Source organism: Penicillium diatomitis (assembly GCF_028827545.1).
Source record: "Penicillium diatomitis strain IBT 30728 chromosome Unknown utg000009l_segment0_segment0, whole genome shotgun sequence".
NCBI classification, from domain to species: Eukaryota; Fungi; Ascomycota; class Eurotiomycetes; order Eurotiales; family Aspergillaceae; genus Penicillium; species Penicillium diatomitis.
The window spans coordinates 1,747,946-1,764,493 of NW_026623181.1; the positions used below are offsets into that span (position 1 = coordinate 1,747,946).

At 52.1% G+C, this 16,548-nt stretch overlaps 7 protein-coding genes across 7 annotated transcripts; 5 read left to right on the forward strand and 2 right to left on the reverse strand.

The window, feature by feature from the left end:
* Positions 1-3,492: 3,492 nt before the first annotated feature.
* Positions 3,493-4,527, forward strand: N7539_007012 (uncharacterized protein; the record flags this gene model as incomplete). Its single annotated transcript, XM_056936613.1, has 1 exon — positions 3,493-4,527. The coding sequence occupies one exon, from the start codon at positions 3,493-3,495 to the stop codon at positions 4,525-4,527; it is 1,035 nt and encodes a 344-aa protein (XP_056788548.1).
* A 46-nt stretch (positions 4,528-4,573) lies between these two features.
* N7539_007013 (uncharacterized protein) lies at positions 4,574-6,403 on the forward strand (the record flags this gene model as incomplete). The annotated part of the gene is made up of 1 exon (XM_056936614.1): positions 4,574-6,403. The coding sequence occupies one exon, from the start codon at positions 4,574-4,576 to the stop codon at positions 6,401-6,403; it is 1,830 nt and encodes a 609-aa protein (XP_056788549.1).
* A 411-nt stretch (positions 6,404-6,814) lies between these two features.
* Positions 6,815-7,132, forward strand: N7539_007014 (uncharacterized protein; the record flags this gene model as incomplete). The annotated part of the gene is made up of 1 exon (XM_056936615.1): positions 6,815-7,132. The coding sequence occupies one exon, from the start codon at positions 6,815-6,817 to the stop codon at positions 7,130-7,132; it is 318 nt and encodes a 105-aa protein (XP_056788550.1).
* Positions 7,133-7,613: 481 nt separating this feature from the next.
* N7539_007015 (cystathionine gamma-synthase) lies at positions 7,614-8,971 on the forward strand (the record flags this gene model as incomplete). The annotated part of the gene is made up of 2 exons (XM_056936616.1): positions 7,614-7,766; positions 7,934-8,971. The coding sequence occupies 2 exons, from the start codon at positions 7,614-7,616 to the stop codon at positions 8,969-8,971; spliced, it is 1,191 nt and encodes a 396-aa protein (XP_056788551.1).
* A 586-nt stretch (positions 8,972-9,557) lies between these two features.
* Positions 9,558-11,349, reverse strand: N7539_007016 (uncharacterized protein; the record flags this gene model as incomplete). The annotated part of the gene is made up of 3 exons (XM_056936617.1): positions 9,558-9,923; positions 10,142-10,267; positions 10,378-11,349. 3 exons carry the CDS (start codon positions 11,347-11,349, stop codon positions 9,558-9,560), a joined length of 1,464 nt encoding a protein of 487 aa, XP_056788552.1.
* Positions 11,350-14,475: 3,126 nt separating this feature from the next.
* On the forward strand, positions 14,476-14,772 carry N7539_007017 (MoaD/ThiS family protein; the record flags this gene model as incomplete). Its single annotated transcript, XM_056936618.1, has 1 exon — positions 14,476-14,772. One exon carries the CDS (start codon positions 14,476-14,478, stop codon positions 14,770-14,772), a length of 297 nt encoding a protein of 98 aa, XP_056788553.1.
* Positions 14,773-15,956: 1,184 nt separating this feature from the next.
* On the reverse strand, positions 15,957-16,536 carry N7539_007018 (uncharacterized protein; the record flags this gene model as incomplete). The annotated part of the gene is made up of 2 exons (XM_056936619.1): positions 15,957-16,289; positions 16,375-16,536. The coding sequence occupies 2 exons, from the start codon at positions 16,534-16,536 to the stop codon at positions 15,957-15,959; spliced, it is 495 nt and encodes a 164-aa protein (XP_056788554.1).
* Between the last annotated feature and the right edge of the window lie 12 nt (positions 16,537-16,548).

Genomic DNA, 16,548 nt, shown 5'->3' on the forward strand with positions numbered 1-16,548 from the left:
ATTACCTCAGGTGGTTGGCTCTGAATTACTTAATCTCACGCCAGACGTGTAATACAATGTATTATAGTTCATGATTTCGACGACAATACTCAAATAACTTAAAGAACGTGGTGCTTTACATTAACGGACCGTCGATCGGACTTGGAGAAAGCCTCGAGCGAGCCGTCAAGGCTTGTTGTTGAACACGACGTGCTATTTTTAGATTCCCGGTCCGAACTCCAGCCGCGGAAACTCCAGTGGTCGGCGGAGTCACTCGCCCGGGCCTTGGGGCGGAACAATCTCCCCATCCACCTGAAGAAAGCACCCGCCAGCGACCATAGATGAGGAAGACTGGAATGTGCGATACTAGTTTCCTGTGATAAAGAAGGAGCGATCTGATCAGCTTGACCCGTCCCAGTCACCTACAATGTACGTCTTGAAGATTTGCGACTCCTACCGTCGGTACAGCTCATGCGTGACGCGTCCTGATGCCTTGATCGGCGCCTCATGGTGAGCAAGTCCTGGCAAGCTTTGGTGGTGGAGTTGCTGGTGACGATCTTCCGTAGCCATGGCACTCAAGGCAGAGAGGGCATGAATTACTGTAAATTCATAGGGTATCTACTATCTACAGTAGATTTCTAGACTAGTATTAGTATACAGTAGAAGACTCTGCGTATCCAGATAGAATAGACTGGCAACATTGATGGCTTCCCACAGTGGTATATCATTATGTTAGGTAGGTTAACTCTAGTGTGGCGACAAGCTTTGACAGTACTGATCTACAGTAAAGGGCGACAAGGCGATCAAGATTTATTCGAGACGATCCTGGAGGCAAGAGAATAAGCCTTGTTGGTGGCGCACACGGAGTGGTTCATGCAATCGCATGCCTGCAACCCCCCCTTGCGACTCGAGCACAATGGAGATCAATTGACGGATGATTCTCCTTTGCGATCGATGTCTGGGTAGCCAGTCACGAAGAGTAGAGCAGCCCGAGTGATGAAATAACCATACAATATGCCTCATACCAGGACTCTGAATACGTATGGGACTTCACTTGCGCAATGCGAGAGAAGGAAAGCGGTGTGGGAACCATAAATAAGGCGACATCCGTGAGTGCCTGCCTCGGCGGCCCCTGGGTCGTCCACGAGTCTCGGAGTCACAATGATGTCTCGGGAACATTTCCACCGCAATATGGTAAATCATGCATCAGGCTCCTTTCAGATCGCTCATGCATAACCTTGTTGGAGTTTGTGTTCTCCTTCCACTATACAGTATACAGTATACAGTATCTACTATTCAGTATTCACTATGTCAGGGAATGCGAATGCCATGTCTAAATAACCCGGGGATTACAAACGGACTACTCCATCTTGGCAGCTTGGCGCTTCTCAGACTATCCGGCGAGACTTGTTTCAAGATAAAACCCGTCTCGAGGATTGGTGGCCTCGAGTGGGTCCAGACCAACGCTTGTGTACTTTGGGCGGATCGGACGGTGGGGCGCTTGCAGAGGTTCTGGATTCCAGTACGGTATTTCGCTACTGTAGTACTGTAGCAAGTGCCAACCCAAACACTGATACAAGGCAGACAGCTTCGTAGATACGAGGCCACGCTTTGCAATCAGTGATGTGGGACTTCTCTTGTCCTGAGGAGATTGAGGATATGCGAGAATTGCCAACATGAAGAAAAAGGATGATGTAGATCGAGTGATGAGAATGCTTGCCAAAGCTTCGGACGGGTGGGTACTGGGTAGCACGAGCAAACAATTCCGATCTCCCTGAGACCCTTTTAGCGAGGCGGATAGACCGACAGCGAGGAGACTTGATACGGCCAAGCCAAGTAAGTCCCTGCCGGATGTCTTAACATTGAAGACCACAATAACTTAGGTCACTTGTGAAGTAATTCCTGCAGAAGTCCTGAGCCCTGACGATGGGCATGTCGCTAAAGGTGTACTCCATGAGTCAATGCTCATCGAAGTTCAAGAGACACTACAAGTACTAAGTACCTAGTAAGTACTAACCAGTACCACTGCCATATACTTACTGGGTCTTCCATACAACACTGAGCACATATTCAATAATGTTGTACTTCCAGGTAAGTTAGGTAGTTACTCACGAGTCTGAGGTACCTCTGGTCCACCGAAAGGAACCCCCTTTTGGCCTAAGGCGCCCAAGTAGGTACTGTCCGACTCGCACGAGACCTCGTTTAACCGCCCACGGAATTGGGTTGGCCCTTGTCCCGGACTATTTCAGCCCGACCATGGGTTTCAGGATCGCCTAGGACCCTCAATCCAGACCGTTGGAGGCAGTGACGGTTCCTGAACTCAAACACAGTGTGGCACTGGGTGTTCGAGTGAAGCTCTAATTTGGAAGCGACGAGCCGTAAAAAAAGGGACAGGAGTCCTGGTGGAGTCACATGTCCTGAGGCCGAGGAAGCAGGAGCCATCGATCTCCACTTATTGCTGGGAGCTATGGGATCCCCTCCTATCAAACCGGAGGATCCAAGACTCTGCATCCTCTGTGCTCCTCGCACTTCCATCCTGCCTGAGGGAAGTGTCTCAGAGTTCCAGTGGCCGCATTGGATCCTCGTCTGAGATCCGCGGGTTCAACTTGATGATCACTTGTCCGTCGGTCGGTTGCCAACCACTCTCAGCGCTCAGTGCAACTGGTAACTACGCGGCAGGCCCAAGGGCAGCTCGCCTCGTCACTCTAGAACAGTACATCACATCCTCGAAGTAAAAGACAAACCCCTCCCGCCCAGCGCCATGCTCCACCGACCGTGACTGATAAATGGATACAGGTGGCATTTATCCAGACTCCAGAGGCACTAATCACCGTCCGGGGTCAAGACAGTGGAAAGATCCCCTCCCGCGATCTTTTGGGTCCACTGTTCCTGGCTTAGTCCGACCAGAGTCGTGGGCACGGGCGCTTCCACCCTCTCCCCTCTCTGTCTCTGCTGATTGAAGTGTGATCTGTTTGTCTTTCCTTTCATCTCCTTTGTGTATGCCTCAGCGTTGGCAAACTATCAACTGCAAAGCAAATTGGTGACTCTGCAACCGGCCCGTAGACCGACGTTTGCATATCCGTCACTCCAGCAGTTCACCTCCCCACCGGCGATTCTCCGTGCATCTTCAACCGCCGAAAGCGCTTTCCACCCCTCGCCTCCGCGACACTTTCCCCCGCTATTAATACTCGACAGTGCATACGCACGCCCTGGCGTGTGTTTGGGATGTCATAGTCGGCTCCAGGATCACGCTCAGACAACTTTGCTTCACGCACTAGTCTTGGCGGAGTTGGAGTTGAACATTGTCGTGGTCGCGTGTCAATTGTACTGATCGAGACGGCTGCAGTTACCGAGGCAAGGACCCGTGGCTGTCGCAAGAGCTCACTGCGATCGGCCACCTTTTGGCGAGAACTGGTGTCCCGACCGACCACTACGAGCGGTGCAGGCTGTGTGATTGCGATGCTCATTGCTGGGAATCCGCGTTAACGACCCTACAAAGTGTTTCCGAGCGACATGTCTGCCAATGACCCTGTCGCCATTACGGCTGCCGAGCAGCCCAAGCCTGTCAAGGAAAAGAAACCCAATTGGAGGGGGAAACTCTTCTCCAAGGACAAGAAAGACCGGTCAGCGACCGATCAACAGCAGATTGAAGACTTTCTGGCCTCAAATCGGCCGATCACCGAGACGGTCACCTCCCCGAAAGCGGATTCAGGAGCCGCCCGTCCAGTAATCTCAACTCGGCAAATCCCTTCATCGAACAATATCTCCCAGAGCCCAGTCGTATCGATGCGTTCGCCTTCCACAGATGATTACACTGCATTTGATCTCCAACACTCTTCCTCGCCGCTTCAGCGAGACGCATACTTCTCTCGGGAGTCTTCTCAGGCCCAACTTTCCTGCCGTAGTATCAGCAGCAAGAACATACTGAATCCTCAGAAAGGAAAGGATCTCCATGTCAGATTCTGCAATTTGGCTCCGCAGATTATTGGGGAAGGTGGTGATGAAACAGACACCCCGACCATCGAGATCTCTCGCGCACGACAACAGCGTCGCGATTCACCCTCAATAGCTCAACCATCGCCTGATGCGCAGCGCTCCTATTTGCCGACCTTGACACTGGACACTTCACTGGGGGACGTCGATGGGCGAGGACCGGCGAGTCCAGAATCGCCCGGGCGGCCTCCTCTCATTCAAAACCCGCTTGACGCAGAATTTCTTAGTACACTACAAACGCAGAAGCCGGGATCTCGACTCTCTTTCCGAGGTTCCGCGGAATCGCATGCATTGGCAGAACGCGTCCGAGATCAGATGCAGGCGGAGGAAGCTCGAGCACTGCAGCAGCACCGCATCGAAGATGATCTCCTTTCACCTACAGATGAAAAAGCTGATGTTGGAAGCGGTGATATGCCCCCCGCATACAGTTCGCAAAGTCCAAGCGGGTCAAGTAATGGAGCATCGCCTCATCTGACGAATTCTTCTTCAGTTGGGTCCGTCTTTCAACCAAGACAGGGATCGCGCAGTCCGGATGACTCGCGAATCCCCCCTTAACCTCACTTCCGGCAGCTCGATGAGTCCTCCACCCAGAAAGCTGACCATGCCCGGGGACGATTCGCCTCACGCCTCATCCGTCCGGGAAGCGCAACGCGCTTCTCAGCATTTGGGCACAGATGGAGCTACGATGCAGCCTGGCTCTTCTGCTGCCCGAGAAACGTCTCGCAGTCCGCAGCCCCCGAAATATTCCCTGCGCTCGCTAGCCAGCCAGGTCGGTGAAGTCGCTTTCAACGAATTCAAAAGTTACATTGAAACAGTTGCCAGGAACATTCACGAGGCTGCAGAACAGGCCAAGCCTGTGGCGGAGACGTCTCTGTCAGAATGGATTCGGGCAGCCATCTGGTGGTTCCTGCGCGGGAGGTCGCAGTTGGAATTACACGCACGGTCCCGCAACACTGCACCAGCAATTCATGCAAAACAGGCTATCATCAACTTGGGGAAGGCATTGTGGATCAACGAGAATGTTGTCCCCGGCCACTTCGAACTCGCCCGATATGGCTCTATCAGCGTCGATGCGATCTTGGCCATCGCTAGTACTACCGGCCAAAAGGAGACGGTTGAACTTTTGAGCGCTCACGTCACAATGATGAATCACCTTCGCTCTCTTTCCTTGTCTATCAAACGCAACAACATCCTTGCCAATACTCTTGCAGAAAGTGATCATTCTCTCAGCCAGCTGGACGTATCCATTTGGGTGCGATATCCCTACTTCGCTTCGGATGTGTCTGCGGTCCTTTCTGGGAATGCTTCGCGATCCATGTTAGCCGAGACGTCCCTCAAACCTCGGAGTCTGGTGAACATGATGCCATTGGGAGACACCAGCCAGTTCTTCACCTATGGGACTATGTTTGTGCAAGCCTATGTCAGTTCGAAAGAAGACGAGAATCAGCAGTACGCTATGCCATGCGCGCTGTCAATCACGCGTGAGCGGTCAGATTGGTATGTATGTACGACGATTACGAGTCAAAGTCCGCTCGTCAATGTGATGATTCAGGGCGATCGCAAGCTGGGGTCTACCTGGGAAGACGTCGAATGGGACGAGCGAAATCACTCTATGCGATTGAAGCTGCCTCGGGGTTTCGAACTTGATATTTTATTTTCGGACGACGATTTTAGAACCCTGTGGAACATCGTCAAGTACATGCAGAACTCGGAAGCGAGCCTGTCTCCCGAGGCCGGCGAGACCGTCGTCTTTGAGAACACCGTCAAGTCATTTCAATATATGGACCCCGCTACACCTCCTGCATTCCCGGCGGAACCCGCAGACAGATGTCGGATACGTGTCTTTGAACGACAAGTTACAATTACCGAAGGAACCGGATCGCGAAAGGCTCACCGTGGTTTCCGTCTGAGCGTGTTGACCAGTCCTAAGCTCAAAACAATGAGCAATGTGACCCACCGTCTGGGTGTCGGTTGGCCGGTGGTGTTCGGTCTATTGCGCGGAGAAGATGGCAGCCCTGCCCTTCTTTTGAAGGTGACCGAAGATGGCCGCACACGATCGTTGTTGATGACATTCCATGAAGTTGGGGAGCGAACAGAGATGCATTCCCTACTTTTGAGCATGTTGCCGCGCGACCAAGAGACGGTTACACGAGAACTGCCATTGCGATCCTATGCGCTCGAGGAGCCGGCAAATCTAGCGAGTGGTCGTCCTCCTCATACGCATTTGCAATTCCCCGCCAGTCATGCCAGTGTCATTGATCAAGAACACCACCTCGTCAAGCACGGATACGGCCCAACGATTCTGTCTGAGCATTTGCGCGCTTTTATTGCAACTGAATGGGGCTCTGTAACCGATCGGATTAACCTGGGTAAGAATGCCCAGTGGCCGAGGATACTTGATTTGCTGCTGACCATATATATATTTTTATAATAGGCCCTGGCGACCTGAGGCTCGGCTTAGATGTTAAAAGGCCCACTGGCATGAGCTTGTTCCGCCCCCCACAGCACGATCTGACCATATCTTTGGCGGACAATTTGATTCGACCCGACATGCCTGAGCAGGTCTCGGAGCTTTTGCAAAGGTCGACATCAAAAGCACTGATTCGTCGATTCGATTTCACGAATATTCAAGGTGTGTAGACTGGACCTGGAGCACTTTCCTTGAGATGGTTACTGATACTTGACAACGATCTAGATTTGCATGCTTTCGAAGAAGCTGTAACTGGGTTCAAAGTCATCTATGACGGGTATGTTAAGCTCTCAGCGTCTTTCTAAGGAAAGAAATACCTGGACTAATTCTATCAATAGAATTGCTTCATCATTCACTATTTCTCGCCGCCGCATGGTGGTGCCGATCTACAAGAAATGGGAAGCAAGCTCGGCCCGCATTCAAATCGTGCAACGCGAGAAGATCATCCAGCTCATTGCTTTCTTCAGCGACTTCCAGCACGGCACTTGCATGAACTTTGTTTTGAAGGGCACCGATCAGATAGAGTCCTTCACACGCTCTGGCAAGTTTGGCATCCGCATTATTGACGCCAAGTTTGCGTTGCCTAGCAAGGAAGAAAGTGCCGCCTCGGGCTTTGTCTGCTTGGACATGCCTGAATATCCAATTGAGCACGACGACATTGCCATTGCTTTTGACAAAGAACCCGGTTAGTACTCCCGAGGTGTTCTTTCTTGGGCTGATGTGATGTCATCACTTTGCTAACGAACTTACCCTAGACCGCAATCATTTCAAGACAGTCCTGCCTGGCTCTGTACGAGAACCATCGCGTATGGCCTCACTTCGCCGATGAGCTCGGTAGATTCTTACCGCTTCTTTGTATTTCTGACATGTTTTATCGATCAACTGTGATACCCCCAACCCTCTCTTCTCTTGTCCAGGCTGTTGTCCCATCTTCATATTCTCCAACTGGCTCGGGCCAAATGCTCGAAACGTGCCATCTGCCCCCACACCACGTGACCGGATTGCGCACCGCTACCCCTCTCTACCCTCGGGGTCGTCTCCGCGTCGCGATAAGAAGATCTTGCGATTTTTGGTTTATCGCACGCGGGGCTCTGCCTTGTTCTCTCTTCTTCTGCTGCCTTATCTCTCCCCTTGTGCATATCCTGCCCTGTGTGATATGTTTTCTCTCGCGATGGCGCAGAGTACTGGTACCTCCACCCGATCATTGCACGCAGATGACGTGCTAAACGTCGTCACTGATGTGGCTCCTCCAATGCATCTGTCTACGACTTTCCGTTACACGGCGAATCCGTCGGCACTCGTCCCGTGGGCTAACCTTGACCATGTATGCCAATTCTCACAATGATATCTCTTGTCTGATTCCCACAAAATTCTACTATGTGCTATCTGCCTTTCTTGGCATTTGCTCCACTGTATAAAATTGTCACAGCTAGAATCGTTGGATCTGTCTAATCATTCACTGTTGATCTAACCATGTCTGCGATATACTAGTCGAGCGGGGATCCCACAACTCACACCTACTCACGAGTCTCCGCGCCGAGTTCAAGTCGATTCGAAACGATTCTTTCATCCCTTCTGAACGGCAAAGCGGTCGCCTATTCCTCAGGGCTCTCTGCGCTCCATGCGGCGCTCACTCTCCTCAACCCTCGCCGCATCTCCGTTGGAGAAGGCTATCACGGCTGCCACGGAGTCATTGCCCTCTTCAGCCGCATGACGGGGCTTCAAAAGCTGCCGCTAGACTGTGCACCCAACGATCTGCAAACCGGCGATGTCATCCTCCTCGAGACACCGGTCAACCCCACTGGAATCGCCTTTGATATCTCGGCATTTGCGGAAAAGGCCCATTCCCAAGGGGCCTATCTCATTGTCGACAGCACATTCGCCCCTCCCGGCCTCCAAGACCCGTTCCCCCTAGGCGCAGATCTCGTCATGCATTCGGGCACCAAGTACTTTGGCGGACACAGTGACCTTCTCTGTGGCGTGTTGGCCACCCAGCGTGAAGACTGGGCCCAACAACTCCTGACGGACCGGATCTTCATCGGCTCCGTCATGGGCAACATGGAGTCCTGGCTAGGCGTGCGGAGTCTCCGCACACTGGAAATCCGTGTCCAGCGCCAGAGCGAAAGCACATCCCGTCTCGTCTCATGGCTACACTCCGCCCTGCATGCGTCGAATCCCGCGCGTGGCTCGGATGAAGTCGCCATCCAGACCGTCCTGAAGGACGTCCTTCATGCCTCGGTGCAACCAGAAGTCCAGGGTGACTGGTTGAAGAAGCAGATGCCGAATGGATTCGGACCGGTGTTTTCCATCGTGATGAAGGAGGAAAAGATGGCCAGGGAGTTGCCGAGTCGATTGCATTTCTTCCAGCATGCGACTAGTCTAGGAGGGGTCGAGTCGCTGATTGAGTGGAGGACGATGTCAGATGCGAGTGTTGATCGGCGATTGTTGAGGATTAGTGTTGGGTTGGAGAATTGGGAGGATTTGAAGACGGATCTGGGCAGGGCTTTTAGAGAGCTGGCTGATTTGTAGACCACCGACCGCATTTTTAGACTCCAGAGCGCTGCTGTACCTCTGTATGCCTATTCGCTTAGGTTCCAGCATTGCATGCATCATGAATCTCTACCACCTCATTTATCTGAGAAAACCCCAACCAATTTTTGATAAAGCTGTAGACAATGGATCAAAGTGGTTGATTGGGCGAAGCATTCATCCATCCGGTCTATGGATATCGATCCGAAGAAACGAAGTGCTATACATTCAGAACCTTCATCCATGCAAGCGGATAAACCGGCAACCCGTTGCACGGAGATCAGTTATGAACGGCTATTTCTAGGTATCCTTTCGAGCTTGGTTTCCATTTCCTGCCAACGCATCCACTTCAGATCTTTCAAGTCTTCGATTGAAAAATGTTCATGTTTGTAGGTATTAAAGTCTTTAAAGTCTCGACACTGCCAAAGTCTACATTTAACATGAAAATGAATATTGGTGAACACGTCTTTTACCTTCAAATCAATGACTCCTCCATTGAAGAAGAGAGACGGACCTCAAGAGACCCGCACACATATACATACACACACACGCGCGCGCGCGCACAGACGCTCCCAACATGTGTTGTTCAAATCAAATACCTAAATCCCTTCCTCATCTGCAGCGATTCATCCGCACTATCCATAAACACCACATTCCCATCTCCGGCTCCATGTGCACCTCGTCCCTGCTGACCCTGCGCAGGAGGATGCTCCGCATCCCACTCCATCTCCTGCTTCTCCAACTTGGTATTCAAATTGACCAGGATCATACGGAACAGCCAGAACCCAATCATGGTGACGCCATACATGGCCGTCACAATGCCGTAGCTCTTCCGGTAGCCGTTCTCCTTGAGGTCCCAGACGTACGAGCCCGCCACGTTGCCAAGCTGACTGAAGGCGTTGATGAGGGCGAGGGCGACGGCCCGCTTGGCGGGGGTCGCGGGAAGGAGGAGCTGATCCAGGAGTAGAAGACGATGAAGCCGGCGTAGGAGCCGGCTTGGAGGAAGAGGGCGATGTAGCGGGCGGCGACGTTGAGGGTGGACATGCTGATTATGAAGCCGACGATGCCCATGATGATGGGGCCGTAGATGTGCCAGATCTGGGTTCGGGGTGGAGGGTGTGAGTGGGAAGGAAGATCTGGGAGGGATCAGAGGATGAATGGTGAACGAACCTTTTCTTGGGTGCGATCGGCGTGCCAGGCGTTGAGCACGGAGAAAAGACAGGAGAAGACCCATGGGGGTGCACTCATCAGGAGAGTGGGCACGTAGGAGAAGCCAAGAGTGCCGGTAAGAGTGGGCTAGAGATGGAAGAAAAGAAGGGCGAGTTAGTTTATCGTCAGAAGGACAAAGGGGATGCGGTTGTTGCTCTTTCGCTGAGGGTAGGGGCTTAGGGGAACTGTGAACGTACGAAGAAGGCATTGAAGGACAATCCAATAACGTAGGCAGTAAAAGCCAGCATCATCAAGTAGATCTTGAAATCCTTCAGAGCCATGATCAGACCGCTAAAGGCACTTTGCTCCTCCGAGTCCGTATCGGCCTCGCCCACGTCCTCCAGGATTCGCAGCTGCGCAACGAGGAGCTCCTCCTCAGTAAAGCCACGCGAGTTGGTGGGCAAATCAGGCAAGATGAACGCGGCCGAAATGGCAATGGTCATGGTCACGGCACCTTCGATCCAGAAGAGCCATCGCCAGGCGGCATGGCCCAAAGTGCCTTCCATGTTGGACAGCACACCGGCCGCGACGAGAGATGAAAAGGCGTTGGAAATGAGGTTACCGCAGAAGAGCAGCGCGTTACGGGTTGTCAGTTCGCGACGGGTATACCACTTGGACAAGATGAGCAGAGCCCCCGGCAAGAAGGCGGCCTCGACGAAGCCCAGCAAGAAGCGAATGGCCACCATATGGCCAAAGTTTCCTGCCAGACCCGAACACGTGGAGATCAATCCCCAGAGAGTCATGGAAACGGCAATGTACAACGAGGGCCGCTGAATGCGGTTGATGAACATGTTGGAGGGGACTTGCATCAGAATGTATCCGACGTAGAGGATACTTAGACAGGTCGAGTACTGTGTATCCGTCAAGGAGAGATCTTTCTGCAGTCCCTTGAGACGGGCCGCTGAGATGTTGTTACGGTCGAGGTAGTTCATGATATAAATGAGCACGAAGAGACTGCATCGCGCGTCTAGCTTTCGCATGAGGCTCTTCTCGACCACGGCACGACGGGCCGGGTCGATGTGAGGCACCACGTTGGGATTTTGCATCTCCACCACATGTTCGCAGCTCTCGATGCGCTCCTTTTCGACGTCGAGGTCAATCCGGTCATGATGGTGATTGGTGTGATTGTGATTGTCCTTGTGATTTCCCCTTGAAATGTCGTCTGCCATGATGTGTAAAGGGGGAGAGAGAGGAAAAGAAAAGGAAAAAAAAAAGCAAAAGAACTCGTCAGTCGTTGGTCTCTTGAATCGTGATTCTCGTCAGACCCAGCTCATATGTTTCACCTTCACTGGCTAGCAAGAAGGGAGGACACGGTATCGGAGGGACAGTTTCAAGAGAATCCCCGACATGAAAGAAAAAAATGAAGATGAAGAGGAAGGACAAGATTGAACCTGTCCGGGGGAGGATTTTCAATCCCTTTTTTAGCCTGGTGCCCTGCCCCAGGTCTACCCCACCATCTCCATGCCGCCATGCAGCCATGCAGCCATGCAGCCATTGAAGCCCTTGAAACCCTTGAAGCCCTGGCACACGTCCGGTTGCGTCCAGGTCGGGATCACCCCAAATCGGCTCGAGTGTGACCCCCACGCCAAGCATGGGGGGGGGGGGGGGTCTTTGTTTTTTCTCTTCTGGCCAGGCACGGGGCCCGGGGATACTGGGTCTGGTGGAGCTCGGTTGAGCAAGAGAAATTCGATCCATCGGATTTATTGGTTCACTGCAACAGTACAATACCGATATGTTGGAAGCTGGAGGAGAGCTGGGGCTGGAGTTGCCGAATCGCTCTTTCTGTTTACCAACGGGATGTGTTTGGAATGACCCAGGAAAGAGATGAGTGACCTGAACAGGGATCAGCTGGACAGAGGCTGAGAGCACCGCTCTTCGTACGCATTGATCTTGAAGTACTAGTGAATCGTGATGATCCATGCAAAGATACCGTGCTCTATCTTTTGACATGGGGGTTTGCACGTCCAGCCGGTCCGCGGGGAGAGTCCCCGTGCTTCGGCGGAGAAAAACGAAACCGCCCTTTTTCCTCCCCCGGTTTCCCGACACAAGCCGTCCCCCGAGTCGGGCGGAGACTCTGGGATGAGTCTTGGATTCGTGATTGGGGCATCGGCCCGTAAGGGTACGACTACGTTGGGTGTGGGGGACCAGAAAACGCAGAAATCAGAATCGCTCGCGTTGCGCGTGCCGCTTTCCGCTTTTCGGCCTCGGCGGATCCGTACCGTTTCGGGCTCGGCTTGGGAGTTGGGCTGGTTCGAGCACAATCATACACATTAAGAATAAGCAGTCCGTCAGTGTATGGTAGTATGGTAGTATGGTAGTATGGTAGTATGATAGTACACCTGGAGGACTGGACTTTGGTTTCGACCTTGAGGGTACTGATACATTTCTCTGCTGACAAAAACCCCGATCAATACTCCCGTCTGAAGCGCAATGGAAGCCGAGAAGCTGTCAGGCATTGCCGATGTGGTAGACCGTCACGGTGTAACCCCCACACTACGCTGACGAAGAGAAACAGAAACTTGGAGAAAACCCACGATCCCCACAGAAGGGATGGCGCTCATCACGTAGGGAAGGATTTCCCCGGCTGTTCACCCCCAGCATAGTAAGTATAGGAGTAGCCCATTGGCTCGTACCGAGTACCATAAATAGGCTGGGGGTTGTGTGGCATTCGAAGCACACCTCTTCGTGATGGATGGAAGAACGATCAGCCCTCGACGTGCGTGGGGGGCGGGGGGAAATGGAAAGACTGCAAGTCACGCCACTTGACCTTCCCGATTGAGAGAAGTCGTTGAATCTGGACCCAAATCCAGATCACTCTCTTTTACCGTGTACAGGCATTTGCATCTTTTCTTTTCCAAATTGACTATCATACGCCCAGCCCGAAAAGGAGAAACCCCAGCTTTTGTTGACTCCTTTCTTCTCCTGTGGAGGAGGAAATGTTGACAAGTAAATCAGATGATATCATTCAACAGCAAAGGCGTCTCGGTGCTAAGGTTGAGGTAAGGTTTTCCCTGCCGTCTGGTAGGTGCTGACCTCAGAAACCCGGGCCGTCTCGTGTGCATTCGCATCGAGTCGATACTGCACCCAAGCTGGAGAAGAAACGTCTACCGGCCTAGGTATGAGGTTGTATATGATTCTTCATAAGCATGTACGACTGCTCAATGCTTTGACCGGGTCGTGAAGTCAACACCGAGTCTCTCTCCCTGTAACCACGTGAGACATCATGTTACCGTCCACTAAGATGGACTTACATAATGAGTTCGCCAGATGACCCAAACAGGGAAAAGCCTGACGCTCACAGATTGCTCACAGATTGCTCACAGATTGCTCTGCCGTGCTGCCTATTCGATCAAGTTATATCATTCCCCGTGCCCCGTGTTTTCCCAACCTGGTTCCATCAATTTGAGCCCCCACTCCCGAGTCCAAACCAAGCTCACCGACCAGGATCATTATCATACGCCTCGGTCATCATTTTCTCATGGCTTGCTCCGGCTTTCTGGGGGCGTGGGTTCCCCATGCTATATGTGTACTGTGTACACAGTACACAAATGGAAAAGAAAAGTGTAGGTAGTCGGGTCTCACAAGAAATAACTGGGATTCCCCCGCAACTCTCCCCGACAACAATAAAGGTCTATTTGACCAGAAGAGCGTGACTTGTAAGCTTCCAGAAAGAGCGGCCACGCGACAGCGAATCTGGGGAGGTTCGGGCATGACCGGCCAATCTCTTCGGGGCCAGCTTGGGACGGCTCGGCTCCCCCGACTGACGTACTGGATGACTGCATGTCTCTTGCCGAGCCCAGGTACAATATGAGGTGTGAGGTGTGAGGTGTGAGGTGTAGATGAGGCCATCTCTTTTAGGTCACTAGGTTAGTAGGTAGTAGGTACATACTTTCCTTCGTACTCGGTAGGATAAGGTACCATGCTACAGGTGTGAAGATATTGCTCCAGGCCTACCGTCCTACGATCCATGGATGTGCGAGTCTGCCAATTTCCAAGTAACACTCGATTTTCTGCTTGAATTGATGGAGATGGCTTTTCAGAATAAAAGGGCTCTCCTACCACTGTGTGAGTTGGTGTCCATCTCAAAGTGTCTGGCATGTCTGCTGAATGCCGCCCGATGCTCGGCCTAAGCCGTGCGAGTCCAGATCCCACGCTAACCCAATTCATCATCCGCCCGGTTTGGCCCCGCATCTCGACCCCCGCCGCCTTCATCCCACATGATGTTGCCTCAACTGTCGTGCTTCAGTTTACAGCCTCAGCACCCTGGCAGCCAGCAGATCACTACTCTTCGAAATATGGCTACGAATACATCCCCATCAGCCGAAATTCCAGCCACGGGCTCATTTACCATCTACTACTTTGCTACTGCCGCCCAATTCACGGCCAAACACGCGGAGCGTCTCCCCGCACCACTTCCGTTGTCCCAGCTATACCCATTGCTGGAGGAGCGATATCCGGGACTCCGAGACAAAATCCTCGGGAGCTGTGGGGTCAGTCTCCAGAACGAATACGTTGATATCGAAGAGGACGGAGAAAGAATCATTCAAGCTGGAGATGAAGTCGCAGTCATCCCGCCCGTTAGCTCGGGGTAAGAGCGGCCGCGAGTCAGGGATTGTGGGGGTCGCACCTGGTATTGCACTTGGTCTCGCAACGTGGGTGATATAGCCATGTTTCATCTCTGAATTGATAGTTGGGTGCAACCAAGGGTCCACACTTCCTCTGAGTACATTTCACCTCTTCTAAAATGATTTCGATATTCCTGTGGTCGTGGACAACGAACTAAGTGAGATGATGATGATCAAAAACAGGCCTTGACGAGGTTGTCTAACATCCTGGGATGACACCGCCGTGTTTGCAGTGCCTTCACTCCCAATCAAGAATCTTTCGTGCTCGGGGCCAACTTACACGGGTGCCATCTCTTCCTGTTTGAGAACACGACGTTCCTGCCCATCGGCCATTCTCGAACATAACCGCGAAAGAAGATATATGAAGATGTATCGTGTCGTCAATCCTGGACAAGGTGTCTGGAGCAAACCAATTGATCTCTGATTCACCCAGGCCTGAAATAGTGGCTCATTCCGTCAATCTTGGCATATTGGCAGACACGGCCTTTTGGGCGCTTTAACCTCTGCTGTTCGAGGCACATTGAGGCCTCTTAATTGCCAGCAGTCTGACTTCTGTTCGTTTCTGACTTTAAAAGCGACCAGACCTTGCAAAGTTGACTCGCAATAGTACACAGTTGCATCCCATGTCCTCAGCCCCGCGAACAGTGATAAAGCCGAGGATGAACCACGTGGGGGAGAATCAAACGGCGAATATACGGTTCACTCAAGCAAGTTTCGTTGAAATGTGCTGTGAACATGCTGTATCTCAACCACATGAATAATATGTTGATTCCCTCTGATCTAAAAGTGTGACTCCATGAAAGATGCCACATCCTCGCACTCCAGCACCTCTCGCTTTATCGTTGATACATCACTTACTCTCAACTATACTAAACCCCCCTCGCAGCCATAAGCACCTCTTCCTCGTAGATAGATGGCCCTGTATCTCTTGATCGAGTCACAGAAACTCCGCAACCGAAATATATCCTCTCAACTTCAGAGAATCCGATCATTTCTCAGCATCAACATTTGCCTTTTTCTGGCGCCAGAGACAAACGTTGCAAAGAAACGAAAAGAAGAATAGAATACTACAAATCGAGCCACAAGAAAGTCAGCACTAGCTACGGGCGCCATTTCGTCTCGAGTTCAACCCGGGGGTTGCATTGGAGGACTCACCACAAGGCAATGCTCAACCCCCAAATCGCTTTCGTCTCCAAACAGATCGTCTTCGAGGCCCCGATCCAAGACGCAAAGTCGATCTTACCACTGAAACTCGCCACCACATTGGACAGACGCGATGCAAACGCGTAGACGGTTGCGTCTTGGAACCCAAGCGAGGAGAGGCCGGAACATTGTAGATACGAGAGAGGCTTGCCCATGATCACTGCGACGACGATGAGGGCAATCAGAAGGCCCAGGTCGAGAATGGCGCAGGGTAAGAAGGGGAGGATGTCGTCGAAATAGAGGATGCCGGTGATGATGCAGTAGATCACGGCGATACTGGTCTTTACAATCGAATGGAATATGGATTAGAGGGATTTCTGCGACATGGACCCATGGATTGAAGGGATACGTGAGGGGGGAACTTACCACACTGATGGTGCCGATTAAGACGTCGGGCGGTGTTGCATTGTTGTTGACTATCGAGGCGATGAAATTGGCCGTCATGCCGATGATGGCGATGAGTGAACACGTTTGGAACAGGCGCGCGAGTTGGAATGTTGCACCGAGAGCTCCGTAGCGAGGTGCCATATTGATTAATTC